Source organism: Oncorhynchus masou, chromosome 1, assembly GCF_036934945.1.
Source record: "Oncorhynchus masou masou isolate Uvic2021 chromosome 1, UVic_Omas_1.1, whole genome shotgun sequence".
NCBI classification, from domain to species: domain Eukaryota; kingdom Metazoa; phylum Chordata; class Actinopteri; order Salmoniformes; family Salmonidae; genus Oncorhynchus; species Oncorhynchus masou.
In genome coordinates, this window is record NC_088212.1 from 5252206 (window position 1) to 5274835 (window position 22630).

Below are 22630 nucleotides of genomic sequence, written 5' to 3' on the forward strand. Positions count from 1 at the left end.
GCTTTATCTTGGCCAGGTCGCAGTTGTAAATGAGAACTTGTTCTTAACTAGCCTACCTGGTTAAATAAAGGTGAAAAAAAAAATATATATATATATCCCTGTCAGTGAGCATTTCTCCTTTACCAAGATAATCCATCCACCTGACAGGTGTGGCATACAAAGAAGCTGATTAAACCGCATGATCATTACACAGGTGCACCTTGTGCTGGGGGTTGCTGAGGAGTATTTCTGTCTGTAAAGCCTTTTTGTGTGGAAAAACTCATTCTGATTGGCTGGGCCTGGCTCCCCAGTGGGTGGGCCTATGCACTCCCAGGGACCACCCATGGCTGCATCCCATAGATTATGGCCTAATTTATATATTTAAATTAACTGATTTCCTTATGAACTGTAACTCAGTAAAATCTCTGAAATTGTTTCATGTTGCGTTTATACATGATGCAAGCTGACTGTAGAAAAGGCCCATGGAGTTGGTGTAAGAATCCTTTAATTCATTGCCATTTACTCAGCTGGGCCAGGGGCGCTTTAATTAGGTCAGTTAGAAATGTCCGACAGATCTCAACTCCCTAAAAGGAGGAAACTGCCATCGTCTGATCTCGCTGCTTTCTCTTCCTTTACTCCATCTGATCCAGAAGTTCTGTGCGTCCATGAATCCACGTAAATCCATCGAATCTGTTACCATTCATCTGAACTATCTGTGACCGGGGGAGCGGTCCATCAGTTATTGTTTGTAGGTATTACCGCGGAGCGCGGCTTGGAGCGGATGGTCAATGACCACGGCCCTACAGATCATCACAGGCCAATTATGCCATCGATATATGGTTAATGCAATCCAAGATGGCGTAGCAGTCAGACGTCTTTGTCTTGTCTCGTCCCATGTGTATATATATTTTTCTTCGCATTCTTTTTAACATTTTTCCTAAACATCAACTTCAAAATACTCTCCTGCAACCCGCTTCACCCAATGTGGTGTGGATCAATCTTTTTTCTTCCTAAAGTATTTCTATTTACCTCTGAACTGGAATACCTCAACTGAAGCTAGTCAGCTAACTAGCTACCTGCTATCAGTCAGCTAACCACTGCTAGCGGTCATAAGCTAAACTTTAGCATGGAAGGCTCTCGCCAGTTCATACAACGCGTTTCAAACCAGAGCATACCGGACCTATTTTTCTCTCCATATCCCCGGATTCCTACCGCAAACTCTGAACCTTTTCATCTGGATCATCACAGCTAGCTAACCGCAACCCGGGTTAACTACTCCTGGCTAACGTTTCCGTCACGGAGCTAGCACCAACTAGCCTGGGGCTAGCCCATGCTAGACCCATCTCCCGGCTAGGGCTCCTGGGCTACTCCTGAAGCCCACTCCTCGGCTACAATATCCGGACCACTTCTAATGCCGGGACGGGGCACAGAAACCCACCGATCCTTCACGACTGGAATACCGACATAATCTGCCCGAGGATCCCAACAGGCCCCTCAGGTGCGACGTCCCCCGAAGGCCCATTCTGCTAACCGCGGCCTGCTAGCTATCTAAAGCATATTGGACTGTTAGCTGATCCATTGGCCAGTTTCTTTGACCACTATACCGATTTTGCCAATTGGATTAGGACCCCTCTGCTACTTGGAACCCTACTAATTCCATGACTGGTCTATCGACGTCACCGCACGAGGAGTCAAAAACAGACTTTCCTCCATTGCGACTTCCATCTAAGGTCCTTATGCTAGCTTGCTATCCCCGGCCTGCTAACTGCTAGCTTGCTAGCCCTGGCCTGCTAACTGTCTGAATCGCTGTGTCCCCAGCCAGCCCAACCACTCACTGGACCCATAGGATCACTTGGCTACGCATTACTCTCCCTAATATCAATATGCCTTGTCCATTACTGTCCTGGTTAGTGATTACTGTCTTATTTCACTGTAGAGCCTCTAGCCCTGCTCATTATGCCTTAACCAACCATGTTGTTCCACCTCCCACATATGCGATGACATCACCTGGTTTAAACATCTCTAGAGACTCTCATCATTACTCAATGCCTAGGTTTACCTCCATGTACTCTCTTCCTACCATTCATTTGGCTGTACATTATGCCTTGAATCTATGCTATCGTGCCCAAAAACCTGCTCCATTTACTCTCTGTTCTGAATGTGCTAGACGGCCAGTTCTTATAGCCTTTAGCCGCACCCTTATCCTACTTCTCCTCTGTTCCTCTGGTGATGTAGAGGTTAATCCAGGCCCTGCAGTGCCTAGCTCCACTCCCACTCCCCAGGTGTTCTCATTTGTTGATTTCTGTAACCGTAAAAGCCTTGGTTTCATGCATGATAACATTAGAAGCCTACACCCTAAGTTTGTTTTATTCACTGCTTCAGCACATTCAGCCAAGCCGGATGTCTTAGCCGTGTCTGAATCCTGGTTTAGGAAGACCATCAAAAACCCTGAAATTTCCATTGCTAACTACAACATTTCCCACCAAGATAGAACTGCCAAATGGGGTGGTGTTGCAATCTACTGCAGAGATAGAACTCTGAACACTATCCAGGTCTGTACCAAAACAATTTGAGCTTCTACTTCTTTTCAGGGAAGTTAGGAACCAATATACACAGGCAGTTAGGAAAGCTAAGGCTAGCTTTTTCAAACAGAAATTTGCATCCTGTAGTACAAACTCAAAGTTCTGGGACACTGTAAAGTCCATGGAGATTAAGAACACCTCTGCCCACTGCACTGAGGCTAGGAAACACGGTCACTACTGATAAATCCACAATAATTGAGAATTTCAAGAAGCATTTTTCTACGGCTGGCTATGCTTTCCACCTTGCTACCCCTACCCCGGTCAACAGAATTGCGCTCCCCACAGAAACTCGCCCAAACCTCCCCACTTCTCCTTCACACAAATCCAGATAGCTGATGTTCTGAAAGAGCTGCAAAATCTGGACCCCTACAAATCAGCCGGGCTAGACAATCTGGACCCTTACAAATCAGCCGGGCTAGACAATCTGGACCCTTTCTTTCTAAAATTATAGCAACCCCTATTACTAGCCTGTCCAATCTCTCTTTCGTATCATCTGAGATTAGATTGGAAAGCTGTTGTGGTCATCCCCCTCTTCAAAGAGGGAGACACTCTAGACCCAAACTGCTACAGACCTATATCTATCCTACCCTGCCTTTCTAAGGTCTTTGAAAGCCAAGTTAACAAACAGATTACCGACCATTTTGAATCTCACCGTACCTTCTCCACTATGCAATCTGGTTTCAGAACTGGTCATGGGTGCACCGCAGCCACGCTCAAGGTCCTAAACGATATCATAACCGCCATCGATAAGAGACATTGCTGTGCAGCAGCCGTATTCATCGACCTGGCTAAGGCTTCCGACTCTGTCAATCACAATATTCTTATTGGCAGACTCAACAGCCTTGGTTTCTCAAATGATTGCCTCGCTTGGTTCACCAACTACTTCTCCGATAGAGTTAAGTATGTCAAATCGGAGGGCCTGTTGTCCGGACCTCTGGCAGTCTCTATGGGGGTGCCATAGGGTTTAATTCTCGGCTGACTCTCTTCTCTGTATACATCTGATGTCACTCTTGCTGCTGGTGATTCTTTGATCCACCTCTACGCAGACGACACCATTCTGTATACTTCTGGCCCCTCTTTGGACACTGTGTTAACAACCCTCCAGACGAGCTTCAATGCCATACATCTCTCCTTCCACCTCCAACTGCTCTTAAATGCAAGTAAAACTAAATGCATGCTCTTCAACCGATCGCTGCCCGCACCTGCCCGCCCGTCCAGCATCACTACTCTGGATGGTTCTGACTTAGAATATGTGGACAACTACAAATACCTAGGTGTCTATTTAGACTGTAAACTCTCCTTCCAGACTCACATTAAACATCTCCATTCCAAAATTAAGTCTAGAATCGGCTTCCTATTTGGCAACAAAGCCTCCTTCACTCATGCTGCCAAACATCCCCTCGTAAAACTGACCATCCTACCGTTCCTCAACTTCGGTGATGTCATTTACAAAATAGCCCCCAACACTCTACTCAGCAAACTGGATGCAGTCTATCACAGTGCCATCCGTTTTGTCACCAAAGCCCCATATACTACCCACCACTGCGACCTGTATGCTCTCGTTGGCTGGCCCTCGCGTCATACTCGTCGCCAAACCCACTGGCTCCAGGTCATCTACAAGTGCTAGGTAAAGCCCGCCTTATCTCGGTACACTGGTCACCATAGCAGCACCAGCGTTAAGCACCAGCTGTCAGAGCAGCTCACAGATCACTGCACCTGTACATAGTTCATCTGTAAATAGCCCATCCAATCAACCTCATCCCCATACTGTATTTATTTAGTTATTTATCTTGCTCCTTTGCACCCCAGTATCTCAACTTGCACATTCATCTTCTGCACATCCTATCATTCCAGTGTTTAATTGCTATATTGTAATTACTTTGCCACCATGGCCTATTTATTGCCTTAGCTCCTGTATCCTACCTCATGTGCACATGCTGTATATAGATTTTCCTACTGTATTATTGACTGTATGTTTGTTTATTCCATGTGTAACTCTGTGTTGTTGTATGTGTCAAACTGCTTTGCTTTATCTTGGCCAAGTCGCAGTTGCAAATGAGACCTTGTTCTCAACTGGTCTACCTGGTTAAATAAAGTTGAAATAAAAAAATATATATATGTAATGAAATTACATGTATTTATGAAGACAAACTTGAAAGGGTGAAATATGAAACATCATTGTTTACTGAACTGAACGATTCTGATATCAAACTAATGGGGATTATAGATTGAATAACCGATCACTGATTGTATTATTCTTCTTCTGGTGATTATGATTAAATGGTTACGAGCCTTAAATGACTCAGGGATGATTCCTATTGATCTCTGAAATGAACTGGATTGTTGAATTCCCTAATTATGTTAATAATTAGAAGGATTGTTATGACTTGATCTTTGTTATTATGAATTTGATTGGATACATGTTATGATTTGATCTTTGTTATTATGAATTTGATTGGATACATGTTATGATTTGATCTTTGTTATTATGAATTCGATTGGATACATGTTATGATTTGATCTTTGTTATTATGAATTTGATTGGATACATGTTATGATTTGATCTTTGTTATTATGAATTTGATTGGATACATGTTATTCTGTTTCCTTTGTGATGCAGCACAGACTACCCAGTAAATATACCACTTTATGGTTAAAGGGATTCCTTCCTCAGTCTCATCCATTCCTCTGTCACCTGACCCGTGACCACCTGTTCACCTTCACTGTCCGTCATCCTACCTGTCCAGCTGCCCACACATATTCCACTGATCTTTCACTGACGGCGTGAACTTTCTCTTTCAGACACAGTGACGGAGGCTGCAGTGTCAGACCTATCACAGCATGTCGTCAGACCTGTCACCGCATCGGCCACTTACAGGAGGAATGTGCCTAAACAGGTCTATTCAAACACACACACACACACACACACACACACACACACACACACACACACACACACACACACACACACACACACACACACACACACACACACACACACACACACACACACACACACACACACACACACACGCACGCACGCACACGTTTTGTTTTACAATCGTTGTGGGGACCTTCATTTGATTTCCATTTAAAATGTTATTTTCCTCAAAAGCCAACTCCTCAACCTAACTCCTCAACCTAACTCCTAACTCCTAACTCTTAACCCCTAACTCCTCAACCTAACTCCTCAACCTAACTCCTCAACCTAACTCCTCAACCTAACTCCTCAACCTAACTCCTCAACCTAACTCCTCAACCTAACTCCTCACCACTAACTCCTAACCCCTAATTCCTAACCCCTAACTCCTAACCCCTAATTCCTAACCCCTAACCCCTAACCCCTAACTCCTAACCCCTAACTCCTCAACCTAACTCCTAACCCCTAACTCCTCACCCCTAACTCCTAACCCCTAACCCCTAATTCCTAACCCCTAACTCCTAACTGTAACTTAAATATCCTTTGTCCACATGGGAATATGGGAAATGTACCCCATGAAGGAGAATTGACCTTGTTTGTACTGTAAATAACTGTTGTTGGTGTCGTTGTAGGATTGGGTTTGGTCTGCTTCTGGAGAACAGGACAAATGCTCAGAGAAGGCAGGTACAGTAGGACTGCTATATTCAGTAGGACTGCTATATTTAGTAGGACTGCTATATTCAGTAGGACTGCTATATTTAGTAGGACTGCTATATTTAGTAGGACTGCTATATTTAGTAGGACTGCTATATTCAGTAGGACTGCTATATTTAGTAGGACTGCTATATTCAGTAGGACTGCTATATTTAGTAGGACTGCTATATTCAGTAGGACTGCTATATTTAGTAGGACTGCTATATTCAGTAGGACTGCTATATTTAGTAGGACTGCTATATTCAGTAGGACTGCTATATTTAGTAGGACTGCTATATTTAGTAGGACTGCTATATTCAGTAGGACTGCTATATGTAGTAGGACTGCTATATGTAGTAGGACTGCTATATTTAGTAGGACTGCTATATTTAGTAGGACTGCTATATTTAGTAGGACTGCTATATTTAGTAGGACTGCTATATGTAGTAGGACTGCTATATTTAGTAGGATTGCTATATTTAGTAGGACTGCTATATTTAGTAGGACTGCAATATTTAGTAGGACTGCTATATTTAGTAGGACTGCTATATTTAGTAGGATTGCTATATTTAGTAGGACTGCTATATTTAGTAGGACTGCTATATTTAGTAGGACTGCTATATTCAGTAGGACTGCTATATTTAGTAGGACTGCTATATTCAGTAGGACTGCTATATTCAGTAGGACTGCTATATTTAGTAGGACTGCTATATTTAGTAGGATTGCTATATTTAGTAGGACTGCTATATTTAGTAGGACTGCAATATTTAGTAGGACTGCTATATTCAGTAGGACTGCTATATTTAGTAGGACTGCTATATTTAGTAGTACTGCTATATTTAGTAGGACTGCTACAGTGCCTTGCGAAAGTCTTCGGCCCCCTTGAACTTTGCGATCTTTTGCCACATTTCAGGCTTCAAACATAAAGATATAAAACTGATTTTTTTTGTGAAGAGTCAACAACAAGTGGGACACAATCATGAAGTGGAACGACATTTATTGGATATTTCAAACTTTTTTAACAAATCAAAAACTGAAAAATTGGGCGTGCAAAATTATTCAGCCCCTTTACTTTCAGTGCAGCAAACTCTCTCCAGAAGTTCAGTGAGGATCTCTGAATGATCCAATGTTGACCTAAATGACTAATGATGATAAATACAATCCACCTGTGTGTAATCAAGTCTCCGTATAAATGCACCTGCACTGTGATAGTCTCAGAGGTCTGTTAAAAGCGCAGAGAGCATCATGAAGAACAAGGAACACACCAGGCAGGTCCGAGATACTGTTGTGAAGAAGTTTAAAGCCGGATTTGGATACAAAAAGATTTCCCAAGCTTTAAACATCCCAAGGAGCACTGTGCAAGCGATAATATTGAAATGGAAGGAGTATCAGACCACTGCAAATCTACCAAGACCTGGCCGTCCCTCTAAACTTTCAGCTCATACAAGGAGAAGACTGATCAGAGATGCAGCCAAGAGGCCCATGATCACTCTGGATGAACTGCAGAGATCTACAGCTGAGGTGGGAGACTCTGTCCATAGGACAACAATTTGTATATTGCACAAATCTGGCCTTTATGGAAGAGTGGCAAGAAGAAAGCCATTTCTTAAAGATATCCATAAAAAGTGTAGTTTAAAGTTTGCCACAAGCCACCTGGGAGACACACCAAACATGTGGAAGAAGGTGCTCTGGTCAGATGAAACCAAAATTTAACTTTTTGGCAACAATGCAAAACGTTATGTTTGGCGTAAAAGCAACACAGCTCATCACCTTGAACACACCATCCCCACTGTCAAACATGGTGGTGGCAGCATCATGGTTTGGGCCTGCTTTTCTTCAGCAGGGACAGGGAAGATGGTTAAAATTGATGGGAAGATGGATGGAGCCAAATACAGGACCATTCTGGAAGAAAACCTGATGGAGTCTGCAAAAGACCTGAGACTGGGACGGAGATTTGTCTTCCAACAAGACAATGATCCAAAACATAAAGCAAAATCTGCAATGGAATGGATCAAAAATAAACATATCCAGGTGTTAGAATGGCCAAGTCAAAGTCCAGACCTGAATCCAATCGAGAATCTGTGGAAAGAACTGAAAACTTCTGTTCACAAATGCTCTCCATCCAACCTTACTGAGCTCGAGCTGTTTTGCAAGGAGGAATGGGAAAAAATTTCAGTCTGTCAATGTGCAAAACTGATAGAGACATACCCCAAGCGACTTACAGCTGTAATCGCAGCAAAAGGTGGCGCTACAAAGTATTAACTTAAAGGGGCTGAATAATTTTGCACGCCCAATTTTTCAGTTTTTGATTTGTTAAAAAAGTTTGAAATATCCAATAAATGTCGTTCCACTTCATGATTGTGTCCCACTTGTTGTTGATTCTTCACAAAAAAATACAGTTCTATATCTTTATGTTTGAAGCCTGAAATGTGGCAAAAGGTCGCAAAGTTCAAGGGGGCCGAATACTTTCGCAAGGCACTGTATATTTAGTAGGACTGCTATATTCAGTAGGACTGCTATATTTAGTAGGACTGCTATATTTAGTAGGACTGCTATATTTAGTAGGACTGCTGTATTTAGTAGGACTGCTGTATTCAGTAGGACTGCTATATTTAGTAGGACTGCTATATTTAGTAGGACTGCTGTATTCAGTAGGACTGCTATATTCAGTAGGACTGCTATATTCAGTAGGACTGCAATATTTAGTAGGACTGCTATATTCAGTAGGACTGCTATATTTAGTAGGACTGCTATATTCAGTAGGACTGCTATATTTAGTAGGACTGCTATATTCAGTAGGACTGCTATATTTAGTAGGACTGCTATATTCAGTAGGACTGCAATATTTAGTAGGACTGCTATATTCAGTAGGACTGCTATATTTAGTAGGACTGCTATATTCAGTAGGACTGCTATATTTAGTAGGACTGCTATATTTAGTAGGACTGCTATATTCAGTAGGACTGCTGTATTTAGTAGAACTGCTATATTTAGTAGGACTGCTATATTTCTATTTAATACTGCTCTGTCAGCAGTACATGAGAGGCTGGTGACGGGAGGAAAGGTTCATGATAATGTCAGGAATGGAGTGAATGAAATTTGACACCATTCCATGAATTCCTTTCAAGCCATTTACTATGAGCCCGTCCTCTCCAATGAAGGTGCCTCCGGCCTCCTGTGCTACAGTATAATTTCACTGTGTGTTTTAGACCTGACTGTGTCTGTGTGTCTCTGTGTGTTAATCTGTCCTGCAGCCATTCTCTGTCATTTATATGGCTCCCTCTACTCCAGACCAGTCTAAACCACAGCTGACTCTGGCACTGCCCTCTCTGCAGGATGACTACTGTGAGTGCATGGCACTCTCTCACTCTCTCTCTCACACACACGCACACACACACACACACACACACACACACACACACAACACACACACACACACACACACACACACACACACACACACACACACACACACACACACACACACACACACACACACACACAAACACACACACATAGAGTTAGGGGTTAGGAGTTAGGGGTTAGGGGTTAGGAGGTAGGGGTTAGGTAAAATAAGATTTTGAATGGAAATTCATTATAGCTACCAAGTGTATCCATTGTGTTATAGCTAACAGGCGTATCCATTGTGTTATAGCTATTTATTTTTTATTTATTTCACCTTTAATTAACCAGGTAGGCTAGTTGAGAACAAGTTCTCATTTGCAACTGCGACCTGGCCAAGATAAAGCATAGCAGTGTAAACAGACAACACAGAGTTACACATGGAGTAAACAATTAACAAGTCAATAACACAGTAGAAAAAAAGGGGAGTCTATATACATTGTGTGCAAAAGGCATGAGGAGGTAGGCGTATAATTACAATTTTGCAGATTAACACTGGAGTGATAAATGATCAGATGGTCATGTACAGGTAGAGATATTGGTGTGCAAAAAGCAGAAAAGTAAATAAATAAAAACAGTATGGGGATGAGGTAGGTAAAATTGGGTGGGCTATTTACCGATAGGCTATGTACAGCTGCAGCAATCGGTTAGCTGCTCAGATAGCAGATGTTTGAAGTTGGTGAGGGAGATAAAAGTCTCCAACTTCAGCGATTTTCTGCAATTCGTTCCAGTCACAGGCAGCAGAGAACTGGAACAAAAGGCGGCCAAATGAGGTGTTGGCTTTAGGGATGATCAGTGAGATACACCTGCTGGAGCGTTCAAAAATAAATATATCCAGGTGGGTGTTGCCATCGTGACCAATGAACTGAGATAAGGCGGAGCTTTACCTAGCATGGACTTGTAGATGACCTGGAGCCAGTGGGTCTTGCGACGAATATGTAGTCGAGGGCCAGCCGACTAGAGCATACAGGTCACAGTGGTGGGTGGTATAAGGTGCTTTAGTGACAAAACAGATGGCACTGTGATAAACTGCATCCAGTTTGCTGAGTAGAGTGTTGGAAGCATTTTTGTAGATGACATCGCCAAGTCGAGGATCGGTAGGATAGTCAGTTTTACTAGGGTAAGTTTGGCGGCGTGAGTGAAGGAGGCTTTGTTGCGGAATAGAAACCCGACTCTAGATTTGATTTTCGATTGGAGATGTTTGATATGAGTCTGGAAGGAGAGTTTACAGTCTAGCCAGACACCTAGGTACTTATAGATGTCCACATATTCAAGGTCGTAACCATCCAGGGTGGTGATGCTCGTCAGGCGTGCGGGTGCAGGCAGCGAACGGTTGAAAAGCATGCATTTGGTTTTACTAGCGTTTAAGAGCATTTGGAGGCCACGGAAGGAGTGTTGTATGGCATTGAAGCTTGTTTGGAGGTTAGATAGCACAGTGTCCAAGGACGGGCCGGAAGTATATAGAATGGTGTCGTCTGCATAGAGGTGGATCAGGGAATCGCCCGCAGCAAGAGCAACATCATTGATATATACAGAGAAAAGAGTCGGCCTGAGAGTTGAACCCTGTGGCACCCCTGTAGAGACTGCCAGAGGACCGGACAGCATGCCCTCCGATTTGACAAACTGAACTCTGTCTGCAAAGTAGTTGGTGAACCAGGCAAGGCAGTCATCAGAAAAACCGAGGCTACTGAGTCTGCCGATAAAAATATGGTGATTGACAGAGTCGAAAGCCTTGGCAAGGTCGATGAAGACGGCTGCACAGTGCTGTGTTTTATCGATTAGTACCTTGAGCGTGGCTGAGGTGCACCCGTGACCGGCTCGGAAACCAGATTGCACAGCGGAGAAGGTACGGTGGGATTCGAGATGGTCAGTGACCTGTTTGTTGACTTGGCTTTCAAAGACCTTAGATAGGCAGGGCAGGATGGATATCGGTCTGTAGCAGTTTGGGTCCAGGGTGTCTCCCCCTTTGAAGAGGGGGATGACTGCAGCAGCTTTCCAATCCTTGGGGATCTCAGACGATATGAAAGAGAGGTTGAACAGGCTGGTAATAGGGGTTGCAACAATGGCGGCGGATAGTTTCAGAAATAGAGGGTCCAGATTGTCAAGCCCAGCTGATTTGTATGGGTCCAGGTTTTGCAGCTCTTTCAGAACATCTGCTATCTGGATTTGGGTAAAGGAGAACCTGGAGAGGCTTGGGCGAGTAGCTGCGGGGGGGGGCGGAGCTGTTGGCTGAGGTTGGAGTAGCCAGGCGGAAGGCATGGCCAGCCGTTGAGAAAAGCTTGTTGAAGTTTTCGATAATCATGGATTTATCGGTGGTGATTGTGTTACCTAGCCTCAGTGCAGTGGGCAGCTGGGAGGAGGTGCTCTTGTTCTCCATGGACTTCACAGTGTCCCAGAACATTTTGGAGTTGGAGCTACAGGATGCAAATTTCTGCCTGAAGAAGCTGGCCTTAGCTCTGACTGACTGCGTGTATTGGTTCCTGACTTCCCTGAACAGTTGCATATCGCGGGGACTATTCGATGCTATTGCAGTCCGCCACAGGATGTTTTTGTGCTGGTCGAGGGCAGTCAGGTCTGGAGTGAACCAAGGGCTATATCTGTTTTTAGTTCTGCATTTTTTGAACGGAGCATGCTTATCTAAAATGGTGAGGAAGTTACTTTTAAAGAATGACCAGGCATCCTCAACTGACGGGATGAGGTCAATGTCCTTCCAGGATACCCGGGCCAGGTCGATTAGAAAGGCCTGCTCACAGAAGTGTTTTAGGGAGCCTTTGACTGTGATGAGGTGTGGTCGTTTGACTGCGGCTCCGTAGCGGATACAGGCAATGAGGCAGTGATCACTGAGATCCTGGTTGAAGACAGCGGAGGTGTATTTGGAGGGCTCGTTGGTCAGGATGACATCTATGAGGGTGCCCTTGTTTACAGATTTAGGGTTGTACCTGGTGGGTTCCTTGATGATTTGTGTGAGATTGAGGGCATCTACCTTAGATTGTAGGACTGCCGGGGTGTTAAGCATATCCCAGTTTAGGTCACCTAACAGAACAAACTCTGGAGCTAGATGGGGGGCGATCAATTCACAAATGGTGTCCAGGGCACAGCTGGGAGCTGAGGGGGGTCGGTAGCAGGCGGCAACAGTGAGAGACTTATTTCTGGAGAGAGTCATTTTCAAAATTAGTAGTTCGAACTGTTTGGGTATGGACCTGGAAAGTATGACATTACTTTGCAGGCTATCTCTGCAGTAGACTGCAACTCCTCCCCCTTTGGCAGTTCTATCTTGACGGAAAATGTTATTGTTGGGTATGGAAATCTCCAAATTTTTGGTGGCCTTCCTGAGCCAGGATTCAGACACGGCAAGGACATCAGGGTTAGCAGAGTGCTAAAGCAGTGAGTAAAACAAACTTGGGGAGAAGGCTTCTGATGTTGACATGCATGAAACCAAGGCTTTTTCGATCACAGAAGTCAACAAATGAGGGTGCCTGGGGACATGCAGGGCCTGGGTTTACCTCCACATCACCCGCGGAACAGAGGAGTAGTAGTATGAGGGTGCGGCTAAAGGCTATCAAAACTGGTCGCCTAGAGCGTTGGGGACAGAGAATAAAAGGAGCAGATTTCTGGGCATGGTAGAATATATTCAGGGCATAATGCGCAGACAGGGGTATGGTGGGGTGCGGGTACAGCGGAGGTAAGCCCAGGCACTGGGTGATGATGAGAGAGGTTGTATCTCTGGACATGCTGGTTGTAATGGGTGAGGTCACTGCATGTGTGGGAGGTGGGACAAAGGAGGTATCAGGGGTATGAAGAGTGGAACTTGGGGCTCCATTGTAAACTAAAACAATGATAACTAACCTGAACAACAGTATACAAGGCATATTGACATTTGAGAGAGACATACAGCGAGGCATAGAGTAATCACAGGTGTTTAATTGGGAGAGCTAGCTGAGACAGTAGCTAAAACAGTAGTTGAGACAACAACAGCTAATCTGCTAGCACAACAACAGCAGGTAAAATGGCATTGACTAGGCAGGGAGGGTCGGATTAACTACACACAGCCTGAGTGCGGCTGGGGCCGACAGATAAAACATAAACAAGCAGAATGGAGTACCGTGATTAATGGACAGTCCAGCATGCATCAGCTATGTAGCCAAGTGATCAGTGTCCAGGGGGCAGCGGTGGGTGGAGCAGGGAAGCTAGACTGGCGAGTATTATCCAGGTTAAGAAAAAGCTAACAAGCTTATCCATTGTGTTATAGCTAACAGCGTATCCATTGTGTTATAGCTAACAGCTTATCCATTATGTTATAGCTAACAGCGTATCCATTGTGTTATAGCTAACAGCGTATCCATTATGTTATAGCTACCAGGCGTATCCATTGTGTTATAGCTAACAAGCGTATCCATTGTGTTATAGCTAACAGCTTATCCATTATGTTATAGCTAACAGCATATCCATTGTGTTATAGCTAACAAGCGTATCCATTGTGTTATAGCTACCAAGCCTATCCATTGTGTTATAGCTAACAGCGTATCCATTGTGTTATAGCTAACAGTTTATCCATTGTGTTATAGCTAACAGCGTATCCATTGTGTTATAGCTAACAGCGTATCCATTGTGTTATAGCTAACAGCGTATCCATTGTGTTATAGTTAACAGCATATCCATTGTGTTATAGCTAACAAGCGTATCCATTGTGTTATAGCTAACAAGCGTATCCATTGTGTTATAGCTAACAGCGTATCCATTGTGTTATAGCTAACAGTTTATCCATTGTGTTATAGCTAACAGCGTATCCATTGTGTTATAGCTAACAAGCGTATCCATTGTGTTATAGCTACCAAGCCTATCCATTGTGTTATAGCTACCAAGCGTATCCATTGTGTTATAGCTAACAGCGTATCCATTGTGTTATAGCTAACAGCATATCCATTGTGTTATAGCTAACAGCGTATCCATTGTGTTACAGCTAACAGCGTATCCATTGTGTTATAGCTACCAAGCGTATCCATTGTGTTATAGCTAACAGCTTATCCATTGTGTTATAGCTAACAGCTTATCCATTGTGTTATAGCTAACAGCATATCCATTGTGTTATAGCTAACAGCTTATCCATTGTGTTATAGCTAACAGCGTATCCATTGTGTTATAGCTAACAGCTTATCCATTGTTATAGCTAACAGCGTATCCATTGTGTTATAGCTAACAGCTTATCCATTGTGTTATAGCTAACAGCGTATCCATTGTCTTATAGCTAACAGCGTATCCATTGTGTTATAGCTAACAGCGTATCCATTGTGTTATAGCTAACAGCGTATCCATTGTGTTATAGCTAACAGCTTATCCATTGTGTTATAGCTAACAGCTTATCCATTGTGTTATAGCTAATAGCGTATCCATTGTGTTTTAGCTAACAGCGTATCCATTGTGTTATAGCTAACAGCTTATCCATTGTGTTATAGCTAACAGCGTATCCATTGTGTTATAGCTAACAGCGTATCCATTGTGTTATAGCTACCAGCTTATCCATTGTGTTATAGCTAACAGCGTATCCATTGTGTTATAGCTAATAGCGTATCCATTGTGTTATAGCTAACAACTTATCCATTGTGTTATAGCTAACAGCGTATCCATTGTGTTATAGCTAACAGCATATCCATTGTGTTATAGCTAACAGCGTATCCATTGTGTTACAGCTAACAGCGTATCCATTGTGTTATAGCTACCAAGCGTATCCATTGTGTTACAGCTAACAGCGTATCCATTGTGTTATAGCTACCAAGCGTATCCATTGTGTTATAGCTACCAAGCGTATCCATTGTGTTATAGCTAACAGCATATCCATTGTGTTATAGCTAACAGCGTATCCATTGTGTTATAGCTAACAGCGTATCCATTGTGTTATAGCTAACAGCATATCCATTGTGTTATAGCTAACAGCGTATCCATTGTGTTATAGCTAACAGCGTATCCATTGTGTTATAGCTAACAGCGTATCCATTGTGTTATAGCTAATAGCGTATCCATTGTGTTATAGCTAACAACGTATCCATTGTGTTATAGCTAACAGCGTATCCATTATGTTATAGCTACCAGGCGTATCCATTGTGTTATAGCTAACAGCGTATCCATTGTGTTATAGCTACCAAGCGTATCCATTGTGTTATAGCTGGCAAGCGTATCCATTGTGTTATAGCTAACAGCGTATCCATTGTGTTATAGCTACCAAGCGTATCCATTGTGTTATAGCTAACAGCGTATCCATTGTGTTATAGCTACCAAGCGTATCCATTGTGTTATAGTTACCAAATCCGTTACGGTTGTTTAAACAAAAAACACTTGATGGTTAAGCTTAAGAAAAATTGACAGTTAAATGTAGGCATTCATTACCCCTGGTTAACTGGGGTAATGCTACAACAACCTGGGAACTGCAACCAAAATCTCTGAAGCTGGAGACTCATATCTCCCTCACTGGCTTTAAGCACCAGCTGCCAGAGCAGCATACAGATCACTGCACCTGTACATAGCCCACCTGTAAATAGCCCATCCAACTACCTCATCCCCATACTGTATTTATTGATTTATCTTGCTCCTTTGCACCCCAGTATCTCTACTTGTACACTCATCTTCTGCACATCTATCACTCCAATGTTTAATTTCTATATTGTAATTATTTTGCCACTATTGCCAATTTATTGCCTTAACTCCATTATCCTACCTCATTTGCACACTGGATTTTTCTACTGTATTATTGACTATGTTTGGTTTATTCCATGTGTAACTCTGTGTTGTTGTTTGTTGCACTGCTTTGCTTTATCTTTATCTCTTCTCAACTTGCCTACCCGGTTAAATAAAGGTGGAATAAAAAAAAATGTTGCTCCTAGTGGTATTGACGTCTTGGGGACCTGGACAAACGTTGAATACTGTAGTCTATCTGGTGTGATCTTGCTATAGCTTTGGAAAGAATGGACGTTTGTCTTTTGGATAGGGTTCAAGCTTAATTCTTTACCCAGATCTTTGTCAGATTATGCATTTCTGGGAACGTGTGTGTGTGTGTGTGTGTGTGTGTGTGTGTGTGTGTGTGTGTGTGTGTGTGTGTGTGTGTGTGTGTGTGTTGGTAATGCGTGTGTTTATCTTCTAGTTAATGGAACATATAGAGTGACGCAACCTCTCTTTAACAGATTCTCCAGGAAGTGAAATATAAATTCCAAAATCAGACGATATGTTAAGTTCACTGGAAGATCATATGCAGTTGTTAGTGTTTGTCTTCACAATCAGATTGTATGTATGCATGTATTTTTTATTTAACTTTTATTTAACGAGGCAAGTCAGTTTTAAGAACAAATTCTTATTTACAATGACGGCCTACCAAAATCAAATCAAATCAAATCAAATCAAATTTATTTATATAGCCCTTCGTACATCAGCTGATATCTCAAAGTGCTGTACAGAAACCCAGCCTAAAACCCCAAACAGCAAGCAATGCAGGTGTAGAAGCACGGTGGCTAGGAAAAACTCCCTAGAAAAGCCAAAACCTAGGAAGAAACCTAGAGAGGAACCAGGCTATGTGGGGTGGCCAGTCCTCTTCTGGCTGTGCCGGGTAGAGATTATAACAGAACATGGCCAAGATGTTCAAATGTTCATAAATGACCAGCATGGTCGAATAATAATAAGGCAGAACAGTTGAAACTGGAGCAGCAGCACGGCCAGGTGGACTGGGGACAGCAAGGAGTCATCATGTCAAGTAGTCCTGGGGCATGGTCCTAGGGCTCAGGTCAGTTGAAACTGGAGCAGCAGCACGGCCAGGTGGACTGGGGACAGCAAGGAGTCATCATGTCAGGTAGTCCTGGGGCATGGTCCTAGGGCTCAGGTCCTCCGAGAGAGAGAAGGAGAGAATTAGAGAACGTACACTTAGATTCACACAGGACACCGAATTGGACAGGAGAAGTACTCCAGATATAACAAACTGACCCCAGCCCCCCGACACATAAACTACTGCAGCATAAATACTGGAGGCTGAGACAGGAGGGGTCAGGAGACACTGTGGCCCCACCCGAGGACACCCCGGACAGGGCCAAACAGGAAGGATATAACCCCACCCACTTTGCCAAAGCACAGCCCCCACACCACTGGAGGGATATCTCCAACCACCAACTTACCATCCTGAGACAAAGCTGAGTATAGCCCGCAAAGATCTCCGCCACGGCACAACCCAAGGGGCGGGGGCGCCAACCCAGACAGGATGACCACATCAGTGAATCAACCCACTCAGGTGACGCACCCCCTCCAGGGACGGCATGAGAGAGCCCCAGCAAGCCAGTGACTCAGCCCCTGTAATAGGGTTAGAGGCAGAGAATCCCAGTGGAAAGAGGGGAACCGGCCAGGCAGAGACAGCAAGGGTGGTTCGTTGCTCCAGAGCCTTTCCGTTCACCTTCCCACTCCTGGGCCAGACTACACTCAATCATATGACCCACTGAAGGCCTCCTGTGAGGACCGGGGCCTGGGATTAAAAATAAATGAAATAAAAATATAGGACAAAACGCACATCACGACAAGAGACAACACTACATAAAGAGAGACCTACGACAACAACGCAGCATGGTAGCAACACAACACGTCCAGCAACACAACATGGTAGCAACACAACATGGCAGCAGCACAACATGGCAGCAGCACAACATGGCAGCAGCACAACATGGCAGCAGCACAACATGGTAGCAGCACAACATGGCAGCAGCACAAAACAGGGTAGAGGCACAAAACATGGTAGCAGCACAACAGGGTAGCAACACAACATGGTAGCAGCACAACATGGCAGCAGCACAACATGGCAGCAGCACAACAGGGTAGCAGCACAACATGGTAGCAGCACAACATGGCAGCAGCACAAAACAGGGTAGCATCACAACAGGGTAGCATCACAACATGGTAGCAGCACAACAGGGTAGCATCACAAAATAGGGTAGCATCACAACAGGGTAGCAGCACAACAGGGTAGCATCACAAAACAGGGTAGCATCACAACAGGGTAGCATCACAACAGGGTAGCATCACAAAACAGGGTAGCATTGCACAACATGGCAGCAGCACAAAACAGGGTAGCAACACAACATGGTAGCAGCACAACATGGTAGCATCACAACATGGTAGAAGCACAACATGGTAGCAGCACAAAACAGGGTACAAACATTATTGGGCACAGACAGCAGCACAAAGGGAAAGAAGGTAGAGACAACCAGTGAGTCTTGCGACAGGTATACAGAGATGACCAGTTTACAGAGGAGTATAGAGTGCAGTGATGTGTCCTATAAGGAGCATTGGTGGAAAATCTGATGGCCGAATGGTAAAGGAACATCGAGCCGCTAGAGAGCACTCTAACCTGCCGATCTATAAATTATGTCTCCGTAATCTGGCATGTGTAGGATGGTCATCTGAATCAGGGTTAGTTTGGCAGCTGGGGTGAAAGAGGAGCGATTACGATAGAGGAAACCAAGTCTAGATTTAACTTTAGCCTGCAGCCTTGGTATGTGCTGAGAGAAGGACGGTGTACCGTCTAGCCATACTACCAAGTACTTGTATGAGGTGACTTCCTCAAGCTCTAAACCCTCAGAGGTAGTATTCACACCTGTGGGGAGAGGGACATTCTTCTTACCAAACCAAATGACCTTTGTTTTGGAGGTGTTCAGAACAAGGTTAAGGGCAGAGAAAGCTTATTGGACACTAAGAAAACTTGGTTGTAGAGCATTGAACACAAAATCACAAAATTCGTAGGTCAAACTTTAACTTGTTGTGATAATACACACAAACAGAGCTGTCTATTTAGTAGAATACTGTAACTGCAAATACTATGTGTAAAATAGAACGTTTGTTAATTTAAAAATCTTTCTCCTCTCCTCAGACAGCCACCCGTTGGACTGGAGTAACAGTGGAATCGTGGCCATAGCCCTGGGATGTGACGTGTTCCTGTGGAAGGGGGACACACCCACTCTGCAGGGCTGCATCCATCCCAGAGCAGCACCTTCTCTCCCGCTGAGCCTGTCTCACTCTGTGTCTTCTGTGTCCTGGAGCAGAGATGGATGTACACTGGGCATCGGGACCAAGGAGGGCGACGTGCAGGTGGAGACAAACATGCTCGAACCTTTAGCACAACAAATTCCTAAAATTTATTGCGCAAAAATCAAAATGCTGCAAATAAATTTAATTGATAGAACCTATCGGTAATATTAAAGCTGATATCCCCCCCCCCCCCACCACCCAAAAATAAATGTTTAAGAAAAAAATAAATATTTTGCACTAATTCCATTGGTAACATATCACACAGGGACCACTTTTAGCTTGTGAGCACCACTTTCAAAACTACTGTCTGAAATTATTACACATGTTCTAGAGTGTCTTTAATCGACTAGCTCTCACCGTCTCATGTCAGAATTAGACGTTGCTCCGTGTTTCTCAAACGTCACATTTTAAAGTTATTAAAAGTTGAAATCGTAAGGTTAGGCGTTAACTCCGAATGATTAAGGTAAGGGTTAAAGATCTGGAATAGGCTTAAAAAACAAAAATATCAAAACCAACTTTCTATCGCTGGATTTGAAATTGCAACCTCTGTGATCAGAGGCAAATGCTTACTCCCGTCGACCATCCCCATGTCCACAACTGAAACCTACGCGCTCACTGTTGCCCCCTAGTGGACGGTTTCCACGTCCTCTCCCGACATCTACAGACATGGACGGACGTCAAATACGGACTTGTATCACGGGTGACCTGGCTGCTTTAATATAATGATATATTTGTGTTGTTTCCTTTTGAGGGTGTTGGATTGTTTTGTAGGCAGGTCTTCATGTTGAAAGTATGTTGACAGAACAATATCACATCTTCAAACACAGTGGAGTGATTTCCTGCTTACAGTGAGGTTAGGTTTAGCTTAGCACGACCATGTGCATGTCATGTTCTACGTTAATGATGTTTGTAAGACATGTCTCCCCCTCCCTCTCCCCCTCCCCCTCTCTCTCCTTCTCCCCCTCCCTATCCTTCTCCCTCTGCATCTGCATCTGCCTCTCCCCCTCCGTCTGCCTCTCCCCCTCCTTCTCCCTCTGCCTCTCCCCTTCCCTCTCCTTCTCCATCTGCCTCTCCTTCTCCCTCTGCCTCTCCCCTTCCCTCTCCTTCTCCCTCTGCCTCTCCCCCTCCCTCTGCTTCTCCCCCTCCTTCTCCCTCTGCCTCTCCCCTTCCCTCTCCTTCTCCCTCTGCCTCTCCCCTTCCCTCTCCTTCTCCCTCTGCCTCTCCCCCTCCTTCTCCCTCTGCCTCTCCCCCTCCCTCTCCTTCTGCCTCTACCTCTCCCCCTCCTTCTCCCTCTGCCTCTTCCCTTCCCTCTCCTTCTCCCTCTGCCTCTTCCCTTCCCTCTCCTTCTCCCTCTGCCTCTTCCCTTCCCTCTCCCTTCTCCCTCTGCCTCTCCCCTTCCCTCTCCTTCTCCCTCTGCATCTCCTTCTCCCTCTGCCTCTTCCCTTCCCTCTCCTTCTCCCTCTGCCTCTCCCCTTCCCTCTCCTTCTCCCTCTGCCTCTCCCCCTCCCTCTGCCTCTCCCCCTACTTCTCCCTCTGCCTCTCCCCTTCCCTCTCCTTCTCCGCACTGCCTCTCCCCTTCCCTCTCCTTCTCCCTCTGCCTCTCCCCCTCCTTCTCCCTCTGCCTCTCCCCCTCCCTCTCCTTCTGCCTCTACCTCTCCCCCTCCTTCTCCCTCTGCCCCTTCCCTCTCCTTCTCCCTCTGCCTCTCCCCTTCCCTCTCCTTCTCCCTCTGCATCTCCTTCTCCCTCTGCCTCTTCCCTTCCCTCTCCTTCTCCCTCTGCCTCTCCCCCTTCCCTCTCCTTCTCCCTCTCTGCCTCTCCCCCTCCCTCTCCTTCTCGCACTGCCTCTCCCCTTCCCTCTCCTTCTCCCTCTGCCTCTCCCCCTCCTTCTCCCTCTGCCTCTTCCCCTCCCCCTCCTTCTCCCTCTGCCTCTCCCCCTCCTTCTCCCTCTGCCTCTCCCCCTCCCTCTCCTTCTGCCTCTACCTCTCCCCCTCCTTCTCCCTCTGCCTCTTCCCTTCCCTCTCCTTCTCCCTCTGCCTCTCCCCTTCCCTCTCCTTCTCCCTCTGCATCTGCCTTTGCCTCTCCCCCTCCTTCTCCCTCTGCCTCTCCCCCTCCTTCTCCCTCTGCCTCTCCCCCTCCTTCTCCCTCTGCCTCTCCCCCTCCTTCTCCCTCTGCCTCTCCCCTTCCCTCTCCTTCTCCCTCTGCATCTGCCTCTACCTCTCCCCCTCCTTCTCCCTCTGCCTCTCCCCCTCCTTCTCCCTCTGCCTCTCCCCCTCCTTCTCCCTCTGCCTCTCCCCCTCCTTCTCCCTCTGCCTCTCCCCCTCCTTCTCCCTCTGCCTCTCCCCTCCTTCTCCCTCTGCCTCTCCCCCTCCTTCTGCCTCTACCTCTCCCCTCCTTCTCCCTCTGCCTCTCCCCTTCCCTCTCCTTCTCCCTCTGCCTCTTCCCCTCCCCTCCTTCTCCCTCTGCCTCTCCCCTCCTTTTCCCTCTCCTTCTCCCTCTGCCTCTCCCCTTCCCTCTCCTTCTCCCTCTGCCTCTTCCCCCTCCCCCTCCTTCTCCCTCTGCCTCTCCCCTTCCCCTCCTTCTCCCTCTGCCTCTCCCCTTCCCTCTCCTTCTCCCACTCCCTCTCCTTCTGCCTCTGCCTCTCCCCTTCCCTCTCCTTCTCCCTCTGCATCTGCCTCTGCCTCTCCCCCTCCTTCTCCCTCTGCCTCTCCCCCTCCTTCTCCCTCTGCCTCTCCCCCTCCTTCTGCCTCTACCTCTCCCTCTCCTTCTCCCTCTGCATCTGCCTCTGCCTCTCCCCCTCCTTCTCCCTCTGCCTCTCCCCCTCCTTCTCCCTCTGCCTCTCCCCCTCCTTCTCCCTCTGACTCTCCCCCTCCTTTTCCCTCTCCTTCTCCCTCTGCCTCTCCCCTTCCCTCTCCTTCTCCCTCTGCCTCTCCCCTTCCCTCTCCTTCTCCCTCTGCCTCTCCCCCTCCTTCTCCCTCTGCTTCTTCCCCTTCCCCTCCATCTCCCTCTG

The 22630-nt window shown here is 45.6% G+C and overlaps 1 protein-coding gene across 2 annotated transcripts in view; it reads left to right on the forward strand.

Moving 5' to 3' along the window:
* The window catches only part of LOC135510105 (cell division cycle protein 20 homolog B-like), a 41765-nt gene that overhangs the window by 11801 nt on the left and 7334 nt on the right, over nucleotides 1–22630 (forward strand). The window contains exons 2-5 of one of the 2 annotated variants that reach the window (XM_064930980.1): nucleotides 5364–5458; nucleotides 6114–6165; nucleotides 9429–9519; nucleotides 19466–19683. In XM_064930980.1, the coding sequence (XP_064787052.1) occupies nucleotides 5403–5458; nucleotides 6114–6165; nucleotides 9429–9519; nucleotides 19466–19683 (417 nt within the window). In that variant the 5' untranslated portion in view covers nucleotides 5364–5402. The remainder of the gene's footprint in view (nucleotides 1–5363; nucleotides 5459–6113; nucleotides 6166–9428; nucleotides 9520–19465; nucleotides 19684–22630) is intronic. The other variant, XM_064930917.1, reaches the window with a different exon arrangement.